The sequence below is a fragment of the Chlamydotis macqueenii genome, chromosome 3 (genome assembly GCF_036417535.1).
Source record: "Chlamydotis macqueenii isolate bChlMac1 chromosome 3, bChlMac1.mat, whole genome shotgun sequence".
NCBI classification, from domain to species: Eukaryota; Metazoa; Chordata; class Aves; order Otidiformes; family Otididae; genus Chlamydotis; species Chlamydotis macqueenii.
In genome coordinates this window covers 86,339,152-86,362,680 of record NC_141558.1, presented here as the reverse complement: position 1 = coordinate 86,362,680, position 23,529 = coordinate 86,339,152, and the positions used below count along the sequence as shown (strand labels likewise).

General features: G+C 40.2%; 1 protein-coding gene across 2 annotated transcripts in view; it reads left to right on the top strand.

Annotated features, from left to right (window-relative positions):
* Positions 1-10,519, top strand: part of ZFAND3 (zinc finger AN1-type containing 3) — a 149,396-nt gene extending 138,877 nt beyond the window's left edge. For both annotated transcript variants that reach the window (XM_086743562.1, XM_086743563.1), the window contains 2 exons: positions 2,114-6,563; positions 6,625-10,519. In XM_086743562.1, coding sequence (XP_086599688.1) covers positions 2,114-2,268 — 155 coding nt within the window. In that variant the 3' untranslated portion in view covers positions 2,269-6,563; positions 6,625-10,519. The remainder of the gene's footprint in view (positions 1-2,113; positions 6,564-6,624) is intronic.
* The last annotated feature ends 13,010 nt before the right edge of the window (positions 10,520-23,529 follow it).

The following is a 23,529-nucleotide window of genomic DNA, read 5'->3' as shown; positions in this document are numbered from 1 at the left end:
TCAGAATTGGTAAATCATGTTGTATGTGTATTTTCTTATTAAATTTATAGAATTGTCAAATGGGTCTTGCTGAAGTTGTGTAGATGACTGTATACATGTTCAAGATGTCTTTTAGGTAACATTAAATAGCATTTCTACATATGCTTGTTAGCCATGTGGACAGGATCTGTAAAGCCATCAAGATTTAAAACCATTTTTACCTACAACGGACTGAAACGACTGCAGCCCAGTCCGTATCTGGAGGGTTTCTTGCATCTACTTCTTACACCTCCATTGCAGATAAGATGACAAACTTGATTTTTGAGCTCATCTAGTCAGGTATTTATGTATTCTTGGGCCTGCAGTGGATGTTGGTTCAGTAATTTGAAGTCTTATTTTAAGAAATAAGGGAAACCTTCAGTCCATCCTTTCTGTAAGAGAACTGAGTGAAATCCCTGTTCAGTATTAACTATAGTCCAAGGCTGTTTTCATTTTAACAATCAGACCTTGAATTTTTGGCACTTCAAGAAAGATACTTGTTGTATTTGAGTGTGGTGTGTGGTATGTGACCCAGATTGAGATTGGAGTGGAGGCAATGATCACAAGGGGCAAGATATAGATCGATTCCATCTGCATCTTTCCATCCATGTTTCTGAATCGCATATACCAATACAAAAAACTTGTCTTTTTTGCTTTGTTCCTGGAACTGAGTTTCAGAGCCAGCCACGGATAATAGACACGTCTTTTCATAGCTGGTACTATTGAAACAAAGAGCAAAGATAAATCAATTTTTCTTCACTTTTTTTTCTTAATAATTCCATGTGTGATACCTTTTCCTTTTCTGTTTTCTTAACAATCACACTAACATAAAAGTAGCCTGTTGATGTTTTATAGTCCAGGATCTTGAAATACTTTATACACACTTTCATTTATGTGTGTGTATATATATGCACAAACACACACTCTCTGTCATTCACTCATTTTTATCGTTTTCCATTTCTCAGATACCATCATTTTGTGGTTTTAGTATCTTTTGAGCTTTCAGGGAGCAGCAGTAATATAAAGTGTTGAGTGAGAGGCAGAAGGATGCTTTTTGCACTATCAGGGAGAAAAAATATTGCCACATAGGCAGTATCATACTTTTTTTCATATACAGTGGACTACATGAACCCTGCAACTGTGGGACTCTTTCCCCTACTGTATCATCTTAATACTACTTACAGCTATCATTTGAGAGGAAGGAAATTTAAGACAATTTCTTCACTGTTATAAAGTGTTAGGACCAGCTAAGAAAAAAAGTTATTTTCTTTGTAGACTAGAAGAGGTGGGTATTGAAGATGCCCTCCTCGCCTGTAGGAAAACATATTGCCGTGTGTTTCTGAATCGCATGCTCCCTGGAAAACTGACTAACATTTACTAGCTTTAAACAAAGAGACAATAACCCAATAACCTATATTTTTTCAGCTACAGAGCAAGATGATATGGCATGACATGTCCCTATGTCCAATGCCTGTTCACCCCCCATGCTTAGTGTCAGAACAGTTCATGAAGAGAAGCTTCTGAAAACTGGAATAGTAATGGCGCAGTGAACTCTCCTGCAGCCGCTCACAGCTTGGGGTGCTGGCACTAAGGAGGAAGCAAGGTGTTTACATTTAACAGTTCTGACTTGAATGCCTGCTTGGGAGCTAAATCTGAAGTACCATAGGCATGAATTTCAGAAATGACAACCAGCTACACATAAAGTAGAAAAGTTTTCGGTGAAGGTCATCAGCTTTTTTTTTTTTTTTTTTTTTTTTTTTAATATTAGCTTTGTTACTATGTAGGCATTCCTAGTTTAGATGATTTTGGAGGCTTCCTCTATAAGATGAGAGGATGGCAAAAAAAAAAAAAAAACCCCAAACCTAATACAACTTGGACTTTGTTACTGTGTTGATAAATACTCAAGAAAATGCAGTAAATAACCAGATATTTATTAATACCCTGTAAAGAAGAGAAGTGAAAACTTAAAGCTGGCATTAATTTTTGAGAACGGAGTAATCTCCCAGTAGGTGATCCCTCACTTCTGATTCAGGTAAGATCCTGCCACTTTAACCAAGTCCCTAACTGTATCTTTTTTTCTCCCTTTCCATGGTAGGTTATGTGTTCTGTATGTTGCATCGCCTGCCTGAACAACATGACTGCACATTTGACCACATGGGACGTGGGCGTGAGGAAGCCATTATGAAAATGGTGAAACTGGATCGGAAAGTAGGGAGATCTTGCCAACGCATTGGCGAAGGATGTTCCTGAGTGCAAGACTGCAACCAAATGCTGTTCTCTTAGTTCACTAATGTTAGCCTTATTTAGGACAAAGTCAGCCAGACACCTTGTACTAGGCAAGTTTCAGACTACAGCCAATCAGTTTCCTTTCTTTAGCCAACCGTCCTGGTACTGTAGTTTAGGCGTTGATGGTGGTTGAAATTGATTTCTGGCTGGTTACTAAGGTGCCTGCTAGCCACCGTATAAAAATAAAACATGAAGAAATATTATTTTTGAGCATGGCTAGGGGATTTAAACAAAACAAGAAAAATCCAAAGGCTTCTGTTATCGCTGGAGTCACTCTAAAAGCCTTATGCTGGAAACATTCCAGCTGCAGAGTTAAAACAAGTAGTTGTATAGAAGCTGGTGTAAAAGTTTGCTATGCACATAGCTTTCAGACAAACTGTTTAATGTGCAGCCTTTCACCTCTTCACTGCTAGTGAATCCTGAGGAGGTGAAATACTACTAAGAGCAGCAACTGCAGCTGCTTAAGCCCAGAAGACCTGACTGGTCACTCGTGCCTTCATCGCGTGTGGCTTTTGAGTTAGGCAGTGTCACCAGCATCAGGGATTCTGTTGGGGTAGGAACATCTTTCTGGTTCTTCCCAGGAAGCCAAAAAGAAAAGGGGACAGAGATTCTTATGAAAATTTTTTATATCTATCTTACTATAAAGAACCTATCAGGGTTTTTTTGTTTTTTTTTCTTTCTTCTCAGTTAAATTATGATCTCACTTTAAAGCCAACTCCATCCCAGAGCAGTAAATGGTGCATACTTTTTACATGGCATCCACAGGGATTCTACAAGTTGTGTGAACAGATTCCACATACCTTGAGCACTGCAGCCATTCCCACCGGCCGAAACCTGATTGGCTCTTGTTTGCCTTTTGCTAAGTGCAGGTATCTGATAATTGATCAAATAAGGCTAATTCACAGCACAGTAGCCATGGCTGGATTCTACAGACTGACTTTCTGTAGCTAGACTTATATATTGGGGGGAAAAAAAAGGACATTTTGTAGCAAACGGAATTCAGTAACAGTATTGGGGAACAACCGGTAAAGCACCCTTTGTCAGATTGAGATTGTGTTCCTCACTTCCACAGTGTCAATGAGATAATCAGATGGGCTATAGCAGCCCTGTTTCTATGCAGCTGAACGCTCTCGTGAAAATCTCTGCCCGCATCTATTGCAAAGCAAGTATAGCAAGTGAATGTGAAAAGCATTACGTGGAGTAGAATGTTTTGGATCTGTTTAGACCTATGGTTCTGTATTACCGTATGTTGCGTTGAGCTGAGCTGAACTGAATCGCACCAGTCTTGTCAGTTTGGAAACAAAAAAAAAGCAAACATAATTATCAGCATGTCTCCTGCTGCACACAGGGTTTACGCAGGTAAAAAGGATTTGTACTGATGTGGCCCAGCTTAATCCTGAGTGAATTTAGCTTCTCAGTTTATTAGTAAGGTATTAACAATCAGGTACATTTGTAAGAAAACCTGAGGGAGGGAAAGATTTTGTCTCATCTTCAAATACTGGGCAGATACAAAACATCAGAGGGGTGAAGTAACGTGTCACTTGAAAAACCCCAGCGTTTTGGGAGTAAGCTTGTGTGAGTCATCCTCCATTCTACTTGTTACAGGTAACTAACTCCTTATAGGCCAAGTTATGTTGTTACTTTGGTAGCCAGCTAGGAGCACTTAACAAGGAGACAACTAATGTTAAACAAAGAATATCTGTATGTCTCTCCACACGTATACTCAGCATCTGACTGTATTAGCGTTAATTAACCATGAAGCAAATCAGAAGTGTCCCATCATTATAAAATGCAAGCTACCCAAAAGGCAAGCTGTTCTTTTATTATGGTTATTATTGAAGAATATGAAACCAGCAGCAAAATCTTCTGTAATGTGCTGCATTTTCAGGAAATGGTCCTGATGAGAGGGACTGTCCGAGGATATTATTTACATTTGTCGTGAGTTTAAAAAAACATGGGTTTTGGTGGCTGCTGTGATACGCACTTTCTTTTCCTACAAAATCCTATCATAGCATTTGATGGGCATTCTGATTGATGCACAAGACTTTTCTGCATTAATACTGAAGATGCTATTTGTTCCTCCTTAATATTCTCTTTAATCTCGTTACAAGTGCACAGATCGGTTCGAGGTGGTTCTTGAGAGAACACTACTTAAAGTTCATGTGAATTATGGACAATGTTCACTTTAAACAAAAAAGTTGGGGAGGGGGTTGTTCCTTTGCAGTATCTGTTCTGTGAAGTTTGTTAAACGTAAAGAAAGCTTAAGTTCTTGTATCTTAAAAGAAGATCTTATTTAACCCTTTTGTGTTCTAGATTTACTTACACATGTAGCCTAGAGCTCAGTTTTAGTTTAACATTGTGAAAATATTAAAAGAATCTTGTAACTTTATTCTTTTTCCTCCTGCTAAAAAAAAATTAAACCAATCAGATTAAAGTTTGAATTCCTTTCTGCTATTCTAACAGGTCTTACTATTTTGCACCATTTCTGCTGCAAGGTCATGTGAGAAATACGAATGGGGAAAATACCAATGTTAGGCCAGTAACTTCAAGCTGAATTTACAATTGGTGTAAGGTGGACAGTATTTTCTGCCAGTTTGGAAGGGGAGGATAATATTTCAGCTGGATTCAAGTTTAGCGATTTAGTTTGTAAGCAAATCTGGCTAAATCTACTGTAGCCTGAGAATCGGTCAATTTAATTTTGAGGTTAGAGACAGTAATCAAATGAATAAGTTCATAGTCTTAAGTCAAATGCATACTGTGCACTGGATCATTGACATAAAAGTTTTAAAATGTCTCTTCCATGCGTTTTGACAACTTTTGCGCCGAGAGTAATTGTATTCCAAATCATAATGGGCTGTATTCATAATGGATATGTACAGGAATAACTATTGTTTCTTCATCACTTAGATGCTAGAAACACAGGGCTAATTAAAAAACAATTGAATGTATTAGAGGCAGAGAGAATATCAAGGTGATTATTTTAAAATATTTTTGAAAATTGTTTGAGATCAAAATTGTGCCTGTACACTCATTCCCCCCCCCCCAAAAAAAAAATTAGTATGGTACTTTCATTTATAAAAATGTGTGATTCTTGAACGAGATGGCTATCTTACAGTAAAGGTAAGTTATGTAAAATAGCTCTGCCTTTTGTCACGTTTCAAACCTATAGCTGGTTGCTAGCCAAGGCTTCGAGGAAAAGAAAGAATTGCCTGTGAAGGTTGCTATGCCAGAGCCTGTCCTTGATTGCACCGGTTTGTTTTAAAGCAGTTTGGTGTCTTGAATGAGAAGCAATGGAACTGTAAAATGAGGTGCCTGAGAACATGAACCACTCTTCAGTAGTGCACAGGCAACACCTTGAAAAGAGAACTGCTTTTATTTATTCCACGGAAGGTGATAAATGCATTCAAAACTTGAATTTTGCATGAATTTTTTCTTTTGGGCAAGTTGTAATCCCCTGGCCTGTTGAGCACAACGTCCTGGTTATATTTAATTTTGTACTCATTGTGGTGTTCAGTTCATTCTACAATCATAGCAGTTCCTTCTGTGACTATGTTCCAACTTAAGTATAATTCTCTAAGGGATAAAAGCACTTATTTTTTAATCTTACAATTACTGTTTCAGTACAAACACTTGCCAGGAAAGAAAACTGATACTAATGATGTCTTAAAAATACAAGTTTGATAATAGACTCCAAGAAGTACATCAGGGGAATAATTGAGAGCACCTATGCTCATAGTTGATGTGTACACAGTGAAGTGCCCAGACAAATGAATTAACATTCTCTTTGTTGTAGCGTAGTTACTGAACTTGTCAGTCATCAGTGGAGCAGCAAAGAGAAGGTCTAATTGAAGTAATCCCTTAACGTGACAATGAGATTGTAGCCAATTCACGATGGAAATAATTTTACATGCTCCTGGGAACTTCTCTACCTAGAAAACAAATGAAAACATTTAAGACAACACTACTTAAAATGAACTGTGTTTATTGGCACCAGATGTTTATTTCATCACTCAAATATCTGATTAGAATTCTGCACACAGAATAAAAATAATGTAAGCTGTGGTTCAACACAAAAGCTGATATGGCAGGAGCTGCTGTATAAGGATACAGTTCTGGTGTAACCAGTTCATAATCTTATGCTTAGCTGAGTGTGGCTGTACGTACTTTGCTACAGAAAGGACCACTGGAAAAACAGTGCATAAGATTAACTGTTCAAAAGTATTCACAGTGCGCATTTTACATAGTGAATTTGTGCAATAGTAGGCTTTAGCTCTCACTATCAGCAGCTTTTCTAGGACAACAAACTTCAATGCTGCTGAGAAGAGCCACTTCAAATGACAGTTCTCAAAGATATCAGTGAGAAGGACATACTTTTCTTTGTTTCTAGTCTTAATTTTACATTTTTGTTGAAGCAGTCAGCAGGTGCAGCTGGGTATTTGAAAGTAGTTCTGCTTGAGTGTTGCTCTTTTTGGCTTTTCAGTATTCACCGGAGGGGGGGGGGGCGGGCAGGCAGGAACCACAAAAAAAAAAGACATCAACTTTGTTCTTGTAAGCCCATGCATGTTAGTTCAAGCAGATTAAGATATGGACATTTGTCTATAGAAGTTTTAACCTCCATGTGCATTTACTACAGCAATAGGCTACTTCTTCAATTAACTAAAACTTAATACAGATTTGATTTACTTGTTCTGGATGTTAGGCTACGGGGTTTTTTGCACTTCAGCTATGTGATATTGTCCATATACACCTTCCCATAAAATCTGCGTGCTTCATGTTCCAATCTGAAGTTGTGTCAGGAGGATAGAAGGCGTGAAAGCAGGAGGCAGAGGACATAAATTGACAAGCTCTTAGTGATCACATCCACCTTCCTCTTCAAGTCAGCCCAGATCATAAAATGGTAAAGAAGCAAATAATTCTTGCCAAACAGCACCAACTTTCTTGACTTGGTACTACAGGAAGCTTTTGCTTTATCTTTGTGAATATACCTGTGTAGAGTTTGTCTGAGTCAATTCTGCAAGATATGTTATATGCAAAGAAATGAAACAGTACTGTCATAATTAGAAAACATTTTTGATGGATTATTTAGGAATAACTACATATTTTGCTACAGGACCTTCTTATTTTGCAATATGCTGCTATTTTCTTTGGAAGAAAAACAAGCAGAACTTTGTAATACTAACTGTAAACAATTCCAAATTCAATATGTGCATCTGAAGCATTAGGAAAAGATTACTGAAATTATATATAGTTTTTAAGGATGATGACTGCATTCTCTAACAAAAGGGTTTTGTTTCTCGGATAGTAGCAAGTGTTGATGGCAATGGTTTAACCGTAAGCAGAATGTTCCTTTCTGCTAGGTTTGTGCAAAGCTAATAACATGCAGTAGGATGCTGTGAGTCAATAACTTGTAGCACAGTGCAGTGACTGTGTAAGTAATGAGAATAAAGTCATAGACACCTACTCTTGTCTGTCGGCTCTCCCTTCATGTGAAAGGACAGAAGATGGCACCCGCTACTTCCTTGTTGCTTAGTCCCTTTTATCTTCTGAGTTGCAGAAGACACTTTCAAAGTGTGCTCAAGGAGGATGGAAAACCCCATTCTAAATAGAGTTCTAAAGACTTCAGAGTTTTTCAAAATATTTTTACAAAGCTGACATCTGTAAAAGCAAGGTGTTGAAGTCATCCACCGCTATCAACGATGCAACACCAGAAGGACCTCTCTTCAGGGTTCTCAGAACAGTTCAAAATACTGTTTGTCTTTTTTTCCCCTCCTGTTAAATAGTTCAGGGTCTCTTTGAATTACAGTAGCAATCCTTAAAAAAAAAAAAAAAAAAAAAAGGTATGGCGTTGTATCATCTCTTGAAGGCCTGCATGATCAGCACTTCTGCATTAAGAAAGCTAAACAAAAGGTTCATTAACTTCTGAAATGCTTCGTCTCTTCTCTCTACTTCTCAAAGGAGCAACTAAGTGCAAGACTCAGAGGAGGGAGAAGAGAATCTGAGCCCTCTACTAGATAAGCTAAATTCAGAGTTCATTCTTCATTCTAGCAACAGTTTGACAACTCCCCCCCTCCCCTTTCTTCTGCAGTGTTTAAAGTATGCTACATTGCTTGAGATTCCTGAAAGCTTTAGCTTGACCAGTTTCTAGAGCCGGCTTTTAACATGCTACAGTGGCATGAGGAAGATGCTGAGCTCCAAGAATAAGTTAATTTTTTTAAGTTAACCACTGTTGGCTAGCACAACTGTTCTTGTCTACACTAGTGTTTTAAAATGACAGCTAGCTAAAAATGTTTAACTGAGCCATCTGTACCAGCTTTGCATGAATCCTGCTCCTTTGGATAGCCTGTTGTGCACAGCAGCCAGAGGCATTACCTTTATTCTGTCTGCATGCAGACTCTCCCTGTCATTACCCCCCATGTTTATAAATTAAAATACTAATCAGGCGAGCAGCAGTTAGTTACAAATTCTATAGCTGTCTTCTAGTCACGTTACACACCTCTTGTTTTCCTCTTTCTGCTTTTGACTGTTTGGTCTCAGATCTTGTCAAAAACAATGATTCCAAATAGATCTTTCCATACCCAGACACACACACACACACACAAATCTGGGACATCCAATGGCTGCAGCAGAATTACATTGCTGGGCTAAAAACAGCTTTCACTTTCTGCACACCCACGTACATGTAATCAGTCCTTTTCTGGCTTGTCTTCTGGGGAAATGTAGCGTGTCCCAATATCTCAATTTGCCTCTTTAATAGTAGCTGTAGTTTAATCATTATCAACTACTCTAGACTTAGTCCTGGAAGCAACTTTATGCTTATTTGCAGTTCCATTAAAAATGCTTCTCCTTAACAGCTGAGAAGTTTGAGTGAATGCTGACAGTTGGGTTACTGGTATTTTTCAGCAGTGTATCATGCTAGTCGTAAGGGGTGTGGAGCTTAGTGAAGGGTGCATGTGTGTAGGTGTAGGATCAGCTAGGTGATGCTGACTGTATTCCAGCTGCTACCTTAATAGCAATACTTTGCCTCTGTTTCAGGCAGCAACTCCGGCTAAATTAGTGGGAACAGGGAAATACGTGCTATTTGAAGCTTATTATCCAATACCTCTGTCAGCCTATGTTCTAGCACCCATGGAGGCCTTCATTTCTCTACTCCCTGGCTCCTCTGTTTGCTGTAGTTTCTGTAGGCTTTCTCCGTCATTCCTTTTGCAAATTCTTCCTCATCAGCTACACTGTCCTCTCCCTCCCCCCCCCAAATTGTCATATTCAAAGACAGGGTCGATGTGAAGATAACATAAAAGTAGAGATGATCACAACTAAAGGTAAAAGTATTAAGGGTTATATTGCCAGTAGCAGTTTCCATCTGTAATTAAAATTTATTTTTGTTAAATGACTGCTGCGGTTTAGTATGTGAAATTCCTAGTGCTGTCTTAATACACTGTAGCAAATAACATTAAGGCTGAGCTGTATGTACAGTTTAAACCCTTTCTTCATTGCTCTTGACTTTCTCTGTGGACTTTCTCAATACAAGGAACCTTAAGGCTAGCTTGATACTTCAGCCACTAGAGATACGCAAGCAGTGTTTAATAGTACCTCTATAGGTTCCAAATACTCATCCAGACCAAGAATAAAAAATTTTGTCTTTGTTCTGCCTTTAATTCTTTCTTTCGGTTGTTAACCCAATGTTGTTATTTTGTAGATAAAATACAAAGCTAACACTCATTTGCCAAGCAATGCCACGTGTTTATCAATCACAGTGATTGATTTAGAATTATTAGCATACGGTTGATACAATGGATTTGTTTGGTTTCTTTACATCAAGCTTCATGAAGACAATTCTTGACTGTTACAACTAGTGAAACAAGCAGATTTGATTGACATAAAAACCATGGGTCAAGTAGACCCAACTCAAATTTCTTACATAAATCGGAATGTGTTCCTTGCCTTTGCTGTTCTCAGTCTGGATAATAAAGGTAAATCCAATTATGCTTCCTCAGCTGCATGCACGTGCAAAGTTGTCCCCTGGCTCGGCAGCTGCAGTGGTGCTCCGCACTGTTATCCCAAGCCCTGGAAGGCCTCAGGATTCACTGAACCTATCATCCATTAGTCCCTGAAGGCAATCAAGTTGTATATTGTACCTGTTCTTTCTAACCACATTTGTTGTGTGAAACAATAAAATTGTTTATAAAGAGAGATAATGTATTAAACAAGAGAGTGCTGATCTGTGATTGATTTGTGCTTTCTGGAATGGCTTGCTTTTATCAGCCCTTGGCTGACAGCAGAAAGGTAGGGAAGGAAATTTAACAGCCTATGAAACTTTAATCGCTCCACAGGAGCTGAAACAAGTGTTAGGCCCTATGCAGTTTGCATACACCCAGCAAGGCAGAAAGATTAAGGTGGTCTTTAACCGTTTTATTTCACACCAGCCCTGACGCAGTCACTTAACAGCAACATGGATCAGTTTTCCTTAGCCAACATTCAGCACCTTTATCAAGTAAAGGCAAGGAGGATGAATTATTTTGGGAGCAGTCTGAAGATAAAACATCAGATAGAGATAAACATCTGCTATAAGGATTACACAGGTTTGTGCAAAATATACCAAAATAGAATTCTAATACTGAAATGTGTTTCGAACACACAATACATTTCTGATTTCTCAGAAAGCACCACGGAAGCTGAGATTGGGGCATTAACAGCAGAAAGAACAAAAGGCAATAGGCTTCCCACGCCATGTAATTCTTCACGGTAAGACTGTCCCTTGCTGTTCTTACTGTTTTTTGATTTCTTAGTGTAATTTTCTGTTTGAGAGAGAGCTTAACTGTGAACTACAGTTTGTGGATACTGTGTAATTCCATTACTAGATAATTGCTACTCCAAAGCATATGAGAAGAATGGCAGCATTAAGTCTTAGAATGGTTAATTTTTATCCTTTATTTTAGAGCATATGGCTAAGGGGTTGATCTCCTAAATACAGAAAAACCAGAGAAATCTGAAGTGTTAAATTCTTCCAAGGAACCTGTGTAAACTCTTCCTGCACGGAATTCATCAGCATGTTAATTCAGAGCTGCCATGTAAATAAGTCTTCAGTTTAAAAAAACTCCAGTGATAAAGTGATTTTCTCACTTCAGCCAGAAGCACATTCTTCATGCTATGCTTTTATTGCATACAAATTATTCCATCTGATATCATTACTGTCTGCGTCAGCATAACCAGACAAATAAAAATGCGAGTATTGCACGCCAACTCTTACAGTCAGTGAAGGTGGCTGAACTTCAAAGGTTTGCAACAGATAAAAAGTTAACATTATGCTGTTCTAACCAGTCTTTTTTTTTATTACTGCTGTGCTGGTACGTAGGCATTATGGAGAAGGTGTAACGACTTCCTTTGTATTGGTGAAGTGCCGACCAAACTAAGATTCAGTCAAACACCACACACAAAAAAAAAAAAAAAAAAAAAAAAAAAAAACCAACAAAACTTTCTCAAGGATGCAGTACATGGTCACATGTTGCATTACTCACCTTGCAACAAGCCTATGTCACTCACGAGATTACAGTCTCTCTCACACACAGGCATTATTTGATCACAGATGACATACTGTGCAACCTTCACCTGCAGGCAGTTCAGCAATTTGTTCAAGTAATTTGGCAAGGATATGAAGTAATAGTGGACTCTAAAATATCCACTTATCCTGAATTTATTTGAATGTGGTAGCCAGCTCTGATACAGCCTTACAGTCCAAACCCACTCCCATTCAAGAATCAAGCTCCTTGTATTTGTCCACACTGACTATGCCAAACCAGTAAAAGAAATGTCATCCCCAGTGTGGCTGGCATACAAGTTCCTCATCACTCTGAAGTCACAGGCAGCAGCAAGAAGTTCAGAGTCACTGGGCCATGCTAACACCTGTGCACCAACCTCTCTGCAGAGAAAAGAGTACAAAAAAACCTGCAACTGGGGAGAGAAGTTCTTGTGGAATTTCCTGTGCTGTCTGTGGTAGGCAGACAGGAGAAGAGGGTAGTGATGTGTGAGATACTGACAGTGCAGTGTTTGTGCAGTGCTGGAGCTAGTAAGGCATCTCCTGTGTTAATTTCACGCTCTGACCATATATCTGCCTGTACTCTGCAGACCCTCTTCTCCAGCAGTAAGCAAGGGCTTAAGACCTCCTCGGCAGTAACATCCACCCACTTTCTCTCCTCAGACAAGTGGCAGATCAACACTGTGGCAAATGCTAGCTCAAAAGCTCTAGAAGAAAAAGGAAAAGAATAGAACTCCCCATGCAACCTTGGACTGCTGAAGGCCACAGTGAAACCTTCCCTCTCTCCATCCCCCAAGTCTTGTTCCAGGTCCTGAACAGTTGCCAAGCAACGATCGGCGAAGGGACAGACACACATGCTTGACACAAGCCTCCTTCCTACATCCCACCAACTATTGTCCAAAGTTGCAGTGGTGGCTTGGTATTTGATGGTACTGGGAGGCTTGGTGGGGTGGAGGAGGATGCAAGACTTGGTTGGAATGTCCTCCTGGCATGCAACAAGGGAAACTGCTGATTTTTTAGGATTAGCACTAACTAGCCTCTCTTGGGAGCCAGGCTGGAAGCAGAATCTAGCAGTTCATTTAGTGAACTGACAGTGCCCATTTTGGATACATAGCATCCTGCAGAAGCTAGTTTTAGCTACCAACCCAATCTGTGGGTGCAACAAGATCAAGCTGTTCCTCAGGAACAGAAACAGCAGATCTCTCTGCCACAGTTTCATTATTTCTTTGCTCAAGATGAACCCTGCATCAGTGATTGCACAATGCCAAAATATGACATAACATATCGGACTCCAGGCTGAACTAATGCTTTGGCTCAGTATTTGATTTTCACAAGAGATGAAAAACAAATAGACACGGAAGATTACTGAAAGGCCAGGTCACTAGCCAGGGTCACTGGGCTCTACGGTAGACTGGCTTCTTCTTAGCCATTTAAGTTTCTTAAGGTTAGCTGGAGTACTATTCTTCTCTTTCTCATACTAAGAGGGTGTTTGATTTTGCTTGCGATCTTGCAAGTGTGGCTGTTTCCTCCCAGCAGTAATTGCCCTTTGGGCATGCAATCATATTCGTAAAGCACTTACTTAAATACTTGTAAAAAATGTTACATATAGATTTATTAAGAGGCTGTCTGTCAGTATTAATTTCAGAATAGCATAAAGAATCTTTTCTACCAGAAAAAAAAAAAAAGCTGCCTGCGTGTAGGACAAAGGGTCACACACTTATTTAGTTTATGAAGTATAAATAAAGCCAGTATGTGGCTCCTGAAGTAGAACGTGAACAAAGTAAACTCAGAAGCTGAAGGTCAGGGTTTAAAGGACTCTCCTTTCATTTAAGGTTTAGGAGCCTTGAAGGTAGAAATTCTCCCCATCTCACATGGCTACCTCTTCCACAGATCAGGTCTTTGGTAGCACTCCAACTTCACATCTATATTTATCTAACGTTCAATAGACAAAATCTATTGAACTGCAGCATTTAGCAGCTGAGAAATAAAGCTGAGAAGTAAGAGATGTGTCAAGTACTGGTATCTGGCTGAAATGAAACTTGTTCCCAGATAAACTAGCAGCTCATTCAGTTTGACCATTAAGATTCCACCCTTGCACTGGTATTCAAAGAAAACCTGTCTGAGAATGCTGCAGCATCAGAGAAATTGCACAAGACTTCTCTACATTTCTGGGCTAATAGTGAGAACTTAAAAAAAAAAAAACAACAAATACTAAGTAACATGAAAATGAGTTTGCTAGCATCTCTTTAGGCAGCAAAGACTACACACTCTTCAAAAAAAAAAAAGTTTTAGTTTGATATTGCTAATAACAATTCTGTAGCCAGAAATTAAATGCACAGCATTATGCAACTGTGTTACCATGCTTCAGTATAAGGAATTCTACGTAAGTGGTGTGGGAAATAAAGTAAGCAAAAGAAGAAACACTTCTTTCTAGCAACAAGAGGATCTGATGCTAGGAGAGAGGCAGCCATCCTACAGGCACAACAAACAACTGCATAGGTGGTGGTTGCACTGACCATCCTTCCACTCCACACAGATACAAAAGCAGTTCTGTACGTCACTGGAACATTGCTCAGTGTGTATCGCTGGGCTTGCAAAGGCATTGATCAAGTTAGCTTGCAAACCTGGCCAACAGTGTTAGAGCTGTACTTGTCTACAATAAATGTAGTTCAATCCTTGCCACCAATCTAAATCTGTGAGTCTTGGACAAGTCCAATGCTGAGATCTCCAGACTGCAAATTTGCTAGCCATACAGTGCTCAACATCTCAGTATCAACACACTACCACCATGCAACAAGGACAGTAGCAGAAACACTGACCAGACTTCACTAAAAACTTGTATTATTTCTTATATTTGGCAGAATTGCCATTTTGGCAGCTAAACTGTGCCCAGCCTTGCCCTACTGAGCCTCATGGCCCACTCTCTGACCTCATAGCCGATGCTTTGATATAAAGACCATTTCCTGTTGGAAGCTTGGCAAGGTCTCTTCTGCTCTAAGATCCCCAGGCCACACTAGCCTGCAGTTGCTGAGCTGTCATAATCTTTGCTTTCAAAGCACTGTGGACAACCACAATGCTGCACAAAACACACCCATTTATTTAGCCAAATGACATTAGCTCTGCCTATTACATTGAGGCAGCCAAGCTGACATTTTTATTGAGCCAAGTAGCCTGTTCTATGTCCCCTCTTAATTATTTTCTATTTGTCCAATTAACATAAAAGGAGAGAAGAAAAACAGGCTGTGACAGAACCCTGAATCAGCTAGAGTATTCATGTGAAACTACTCCCCACCTTTTCTTTCAAATGAGCACATCAAGGTACACCAGGAAGCTCCCAATCTCTAAACTAGCACATGTTCTATTTTATTAGGCTCTAAAATAAGACCTCTCTTCAAACAGATTAAAAAACTGAGATGTGCTTGGTAAGGCAGTCAATAAAAGTTAAATCCTCCTTTCCTCAAGATTCTGTCCTTGTGGAAAGAGAGAGGGACTCTATCTCTTCTGATGGAGTTTCCCTACCCATGTTGCTGCTCTTCTTTCCTTCTAAAAGGTTTTCCTAACTGAGAAGAATGGCTATTATTTTCTGAGAGAAGGTGCAAGTATTTCCACAGTATTTCACCTGGGTGCAGCAGCTACAAAGATAAACGGGCAGCTCTTCCTCACTGCTACTCTGCTTCAACACACAGCACTTAAACCGAACCAAGCAGCTACACCCTTTGCTGCATAAGCCCTCCATCTGGTGCCATCTGCACCTACTAAAAAACTCTTGTGGTTTAACCCAGCAGGCAGCTAAACACTACACAGCCATTCGCTCACTCCTCCCCGTAGTGGGATAGGGGACAGAATCAGAAAAAAAAAGATAAAACTCATGGGTTGAGATAAAAACAGTTTAATAGGACACAGAAGGAAGATAAATCATTATAATGATAAAAGAATATACAAAACAAGTGATGCACAATGCAAATGCTCATCACCCACTGACTGATGGCCAGTCAGTCTCCAAGCAGCGGCCCTCAACCTCCAGCCAACACCCCCAGTTTTACTGTTCAGCATGACGTCACATGGTATGGAATATCCCTTTGGCCAGTTTGGGCCAGCTGTTCTGGCTGTGTCCCCACCTAGCTTCTGAGAAGCTGAAAAGTCCTTGACTTAGTGTAAGCATTGCTCAGCAACAATTAAAACATCAGTATGTTATCAACATTATTCTCATCCTAAATCCAAAACGAGCACTATACCAGCTACTAGGAAGAAAATTAACTCTGTCCCAGCCAAAACCAGGAAAAACCCCAAGAACCCAGCTCAATTGATGTGTCCGAAATCTGCATTACTACAGTAGTACAGTAGACCCAAGACAATGAATTTCCTGCAGCCAAGGGTAACTAAAAAGTCATTTAGCATGAGCAGAAGACCCAGGAACAATGAGCTAGCTAAATTTAATTCAGCGTGTTAAAACATCATTTTTTTGTTGTCAGATTTGATGCACAACTTAAAAATAAACCATGAAGAGCTTCAAAGACAATATTCTTCTCCCCTTTACAAACAAGAAACTAAACAGAAGGCAGCTGCCAATAAGGTAGCATTTGTTTTAGTCACATAAATAACATCTTCCATAACCTCCATTTCTTGATGTCAACAAATGACAGTAATAGAGAAAACTGAGATAACAGCAGGTCTCCATGAGCCCAGAGGTAACACTGGGTCTCAAGTGATGGACAGTTGAGCACTGTGTGCCAGATGGCTTTAAAACCTGTGCAGTGGCTCGGCTCATCCTAAATGGCTTCTCTTTACTGTAAAATGCAATGGTACGTGTTTACTACACTGTGCAAGAATCAAAGGGAGATGGTTTGTGTAACAGCTCTATTTTTTTTGTTTTCTTTTTAAGTGAGATGTGTAAACCTGTAATCCAATTTTTTTTTTTAAAAAAGCTCTCCCTTTTTACAGCTTCCTTTACTAGCTACCAACATGTTTTATATCTACAGGCTTTGAGAATTTTCATGATTGTTTGATTTAATAGCTTCAACAGCAATTGTGGGGTTGTTCGATGTCTGTAGATATATTCGATTAGTTAGCATGGGGATGGCCTTGGTTCCTAATTTGTTCCATTTCTGTCTTCTCCAATACATTTCTATTGAGATCAGAATACCAGAAACCAAGTCAAACTGCACAAGTCAATCAATGTCGGATGCTGAACCCAGCAGATGAAACTGTGAGAAGTGCCTTTGAATAGCAAAAAGAGATTTTTTGTTAATTACAGTTATGCAGCACCCTCTATCACTCGCATCTCCTCCCCATCCAAACAGGACATCTGAGATGGTGTATTTTGGCTAGGCTCTTTTCTCTCATTTGGAATAATTTCACTGACTTTCTAAAAGAGGCACCCAGCAGGTAAAACAATTACCCAGAAGGTTTCCCATTCAAAGGCAAGATAGGTTACAATAGTTAATCTTGGGCCCACACCCTCTATCTCTCAAGCAATTCTGTCATTCTAGATGCAAGTGAGAAATCAGTGTAATTAGTACACATTTCTCAGTGGTAGCTGAACTGTTCTACCTTGTACATGCCATTTTTCCTCCCTGTTCTAAGTGCATAGCAGCATCTTGGCTTCAGCAGTATAAAGGGAAGATCAAGTCAGTTAGTGATGAGAGGGAAAAAAGCAGATCCTCTTGTATATAAGAAGAGGACAGCAAGTACTGCACAGATTAAGTGGCTCATTACATTCTTTTTCATCTTAGATATTAAAAGGCAGGAAAAAAAATGCTAAAAATCATCAGAAGTATTTGCTACGAGTCTCTACAGTCATACCAAAGTCTAAATGCAACAAAGTACTATTAAAAATCCCACGTGAAGCCTAGGTGCCCAACAATTCCAGATCAGAGAAGTTAAACGCTTCACATGCCATTTAGAATGCCACAAGCATCAGAGATATGCCCTTTGGAAATGATATGAAGAATCAATACATCTCATTATTCTTTACACTAGAAAAAATCCAAACATTCACTCCACTATTAAAATTTTACTGCTAGACCTATCCTCACTTGCAAAGGGCCCAGTCTCAAAGAATTTGTTCTTACAGAAAGAAAACCTTGAATATGAAGAGCACTTCACTTCTGCTGAGTTTCCTACATTGAAGTAAACAAAGCCCGACCCTTTTCACACAGAAAAATCATCAAATGCCTAGATTAAACCCAGATTAATCACTATCCTTCTGAGCACACTGGCAACACTACACATTTCTTTGGCATGAAAAAAACCAATCGTGTTCAAGTGAGATTGTTGTCTCCATCCAGAATAGAACTGCAAGTGATTGAGTTACCATGGTGTACAGCAAATTACAATGTCTCCATTGAGCAGCAGTAGCCAAGGCCATGTATGCCCTTAACCCATTGCAAATGCAAAGTAAAACCACTTCCACCTGGTTCAAGCTAAAAACTTGCACTAAGTTACCATTTATCACCAGCGATTCAGTAACACTTCACAGGCATTCTCCTCCTCTTGCAAACATAGTCCTTCACACACAGTACCTCAAACATTTGTTATCATATGAAAATAGATTTAGGGAGGCAGCACTGAAGTTGTTTACATGGAAATCTGAACAGGCCATGGGAATAAGACTCTTGATGCCTTGGGAAGTTTTCAACTGCAGCATAAACCAGATGCAATTTTCATGTCATTCATGAATTATGGCACTTCAAGAAGGACAATATCCCCGGTTATCACACCAAAGCGTTGTCTGCACTTGAAGAAAGAGGAATGCCAGCTCCTCCATCAAAAAAAATACACTCCTTGCAGCACAAGATTTTCCCTTAGCATTCTCCCACCTGAAGAACTGACCAAGCTTGAGCCTGCATTACCTCACAGAAGTTAGCAGAATCACAACCTGTGGCAGTCTGCCAGTATGCCAAGTGAAACACTACTCTGATCTGTGCTGTCAGAGTGTCTTTTTTTCCAGCCTTGGATGATTGTGTTTGAGCTGGAGCCTCAGCTCCAGTGACATCTTCAAAGAAATCAACAGCTGCAAGGTATTACACACATTACTACAACAGACTAGCACTAAAATGGCTGTGAAATGTCACTGCCTCAGCATGAGAGATACTGTAACCCAACAGGGAGATGTGAACTGCAATGGACAAACAAGACATGCAAAAGGAATACAGCATTCGCTGATATTAAAGGGCAGTCATTCATAGTGTCATCGCTCTTTTCCTTCACCTGTGCAAGTCTGAGCCAGATCCAATAGCTTTGTGTAAGGTCACTAGTCAGGATGAGAATAAACCAAGAGCTGGTGTTTCTAAGCCAGCCTGACTTCTTACATTCAAGGCACAGCCCCACGTTTATATTGTGTCCATTATCTTTGGGGTGGAAGACATCTCCCTAGACCACAAAGTCTCTGGGATTCTAGATTAACACCAGGGATAACATGGCAGAACACAAGGAACACAGAGTTCACAAGAAGAATTTCTTAAGCAGAGCAGGTACACGCAAAGAATCACAGACCAGGATTCACAAACCCCAGCTCTCTGACACAGCAGCCACCTAAGCCCACTGACAATGCTAAGGAAGAGCACGAAAAACTAGACCTGCACAAAAATTTCAGCAGGTATATGTTCTGCCCAACTCATAGGCTGCAGCAACTGAGGCAGGCCTCAGCAGCAAGGTTTGCCAGCCGTAATGGTGTGGAATGGCAAAGGGGCCCATGCTAAGAGCTAACAAACTGCAACTGGCACTGTGGGAGTGCGGTGGCAGCAGTCACAGCTAGTCGTGGCACAACAGAAGCCTAACGTACTGTGGGAGTCTTGGGTGGTGTGGAGGATGAGACAAGCAGCATGACATGTACCTAAGAAACTCCCGGGATCCAACAGTCCAGTTGGCAAAAGCAGTGTGAGGGCTCTGAGAGTTTTATTTTAACACAGGTGCTTATAGTCTACAGACAGTTTTACTTTAAAGGTTACAGGTTTCTGTACTCTTACATCAGGGATGACCTGGGCCTGTCTACACTGCTGAAAGGAGCTAGACAGTAAAAGGAACCTACTCAAAAAGCAGACTGCTGTCTAGACTTTGAAAACAAACCAAATTCTGCTTCAGCTTTACGAAGAACAGCCAGGTGACTGGGAAATAAATGAGAAAAACAGAGGTGAGGTCACAGGATGAAACTATAGAAAGAGAGGTCTAGTCCAACAGAAGCTGCACACAGGAATCAGAAACACTCTCCTCTTCCAAGTGTTTTCTGTACTCAACAGCTGGAGGTGCAATATCTGCCCTTTGCAAGAGCTAGGCATGAGCATGTGCATCTCAGAAGTGGGAGAACAGACCTCAGGGTAAACTGAATAGCTCTGCCGTAGCTGCTGCTCAGACTCTGCATCTTGAGAGACCTAAGCTGGAAAGTACAACCCAGTTAGCTCTGCAGTTTAACTCTGCAGTAGAGGAGCTGTAAAATGAGAAACATTCCACTCATTCATCAGCTTAGGAAAGTAAAGAACTCATGCAGAACATGGATGGCACAGATGCACTTCGCCTCCCTTGTTTGTGGGTGTCAGAGACCTACGGCAAGTCCTTAAGTGTCAGTGTAGGGGGTGCTCTGAGCTAAGCACTCTCCCTACTATCCCAGATGTTAACTGCCACTGGGCTAGGAGAAAATCTCAGAAGCAAGTTCTTCCTTCCCCCAAAAGCAGCGCCCCTCTTACTAGAATACACAAAGAATGCAAGGTTAAGCCCGAGTGACACACCAGAAGACTTCAAGAATAACTGCACAGCCTAAACATGCCAGACACTGCTTCCTAAATTTGCTTCTGCAGTTGTTGAATCATCGGAAGAGCTCTCTTCATACCTGCTGCAGTTTAATTGGTTTGACCACAGTGACCAGGCTGTATACAATATTCTATGTATGGAAATACAGTATTAGTACTTCCCTCTTCTGATGAAAAGTCCTCACTAAGCATGTCTGGAAACAGGAATACAAAAGCGGTATCATCACAAGGTGCAGGTACAGCGAGCTCTGTCGTAACACCCACTATCTACATTCAGTTTATTGACAGTTCTTCTAGGGCAAAGGGCTGGCCACTGTCTTCCTCAGCCCACTCATTCCATTTGCATTACTACCACACATAAAGCAATGGTCTTTACTCCTTCGCAGTTCAGTTACTTCCACCTACAAACTTTTCTCCTAATATTGAGGTAAATTTAAGTGCTCATCAAGCCAAGTGTGCCTCAGACATACCTTTCCTGTGCTGCCCTTTAAACATGAAGGCAGCCACACAGTAAAATTCAAAAAGCCATTGAAAAAACTCGTCCAGTCTCATCTTTGCTGCACTGCCCACAAGATACATGACAGCGGTTGGACAGACCGTGCTGTTCCAACACTGGTCACTTCCCAAGCTGCAATTTTTTTTCCCCTTCTACTGCTACCTGGTGTTCCTCCAGCCTCTTGTACCCCTCTCCTATTTTTCTATAATTGTTCAAAGGTCTTTAGGACAGGGCTTAACTTTTCATTATACACAGCAAAGTCTCGAGTGTGATTAGAGCTCTTTGATGCAATGATACAAATGAATAATAATAGCTGCAGAATGGTGGTAATGCTCTCCAGTTTCGATGGACATGCTGTAAAGATTACTTGATGTTTATAAAGTTCTTTGAGAGGCTTGTACGAAAGTCAAGGTAGTGATGCACAGGATTTATTATTCTATTCAGCACTTCAGTATCCAAGGCTAGCATCTATTCTAGTTGAAAAAGATTTTTACTGCATTGTAAAATGGAAACAAAATGAAATATATACAGTGCACGGTGCTTTATATATAAGGCACAGGCAGCACAGAAACAGAATTTCATTATTGAAATGGATGTAGCTGAAGCTGTTACACACAGTAGGTAAAAGAACAGATTCAGTGACCTCTTATTCCATTTAATCAAAATTGTTAGTATATGGTTTTCCAAAGGCCAAACAAAATTTCTGGGTTTTTTTTCTTTTTTTTTTCTTTATAAGGTATTTCATCAGTTTGTAATAAACCTTTGTAGTTGCTTTTGATGTGAATCTCAAGCAGACTTGACCAGCAACAAAATGAAAATAAAGTGGATGTACATTTAACAAACAAAACCACAGTTCTTCTGTAATACTCTGTGCATTTAACCACCGGATCATAACCATTCAAAGAGGCTGCATTCCCTCTTCCCATCACAAGCTTCTGTTCATTTCACAGCATCCCCCACTGCTCTATTTAGACATGAATCCCTGGTAAGCTCCCCCCCCACCCCAGTTCTGTGCTTGCTGAGCACAGAGGGTAGATGATGCTGTTTTAATGGTGCTAGTTATGCTATATGTGGTCTTGCTGTTTCTAGGAATAGACATGCTCAGATGTCAATTAACATCTAATTGCAGGAATTAATCTTGTTCCTCTGCCTCAGACGCCACAGAGATCAAACCAAGCGCGTTTGCAGCTCTATTTTTAATTTAGTGGAATTACAGTTTTTTCCATCTGGTGAAAAATAATTAAGTGACATGCTGTCCAGAGAATATACAATTCAGGGATCTGGATGTTTATGAAGAAATGAAACAAGCAGGGAGAGATCATAACTGTTTGTGCCAAAGGAAAAGCATCTTCATTGCTGCAAATCTTTCTTCTCTTCTTCGCACTTTCTCAGCAGTATTTTCTTCACACCTTCCTGCTCGAGTGATCCTCACAGAGATAGTGAGGATTATGAGAGCAGCTCCGGAAGGAGCTGAATTTACCACCCTGGCAGATAATCTCTAATTCTCAGGGTCAGCCTGTGCATAGGGGCAAAACAAGCATGGAAAGCAGATAAAACAAGGAAGTGGAGAGAAAGGCTTTAAGAACAACAACAAAAAAAAAATCAGGCAAAATGTTTTTGCAGCACTCCCTTAAAGCAATCACCTATCTTCTTTATTACCTGCTGAAAAGAAAAATTGAAGGCCACAGACAAGACTTTGTACTGTATTTTGCAAGTCTTTGTATTGAATGAAGCCAAACAGTTTTCAGCAGATAGCTCCCAATCTTAAGATACTGCCCCCAAAAAACAAATCCTATGTGATAACAGCGAACCTGCAACAGATGCCAATCAGAAAGCTATCTGAGCCTGACCCTCTAAAACGGCTGTGGGAGATAACTCTGTCACAAGACTGCACTCTGGGACTGGGTCACACCACCTTCTTATATTAAACCTAAAGCAGCTGAAGCAAGCCTTATGTCCACCTACAACCCAGACTAGTGATCTATATTTCCTACTGTATGGAAAGGGACTTTGATGGCTCCTACAGTTTTCAGAAAGAACCGAACCATTCCTTCCTCATTCCTAGGTTAAATTGGTAAAGTCCTAGGTTAAATTCCAACGTCCACTGGCATGACACATAACTTCACTCCTTTTTCTGCTTATGCCAGTCCAATTATTCTCTTGTCTCCTCAGGACCAGTGGCTACATCAGAGTTGACCTCACCTAAGGCCATCGCCCCTTTGCTTCCTTTTTCTGTCATTTGCCAAATAAAGCATGCCTAGTAATGAATATACCTCAACTTCTCCTTTTACTTCCTCCTACTAAAGGAGATGTGGAACATACCCACTTCAATGCCTTCATAATAGCTCAGACTCCCTCTAGAAATGCAACTTAATGCAGAGGTGTATCCATGAAGCTTTCTGACACCTTTACGGGAGGTCACTCCCTGCGTTAGGAGTCCATTTGGAGTGGATGAA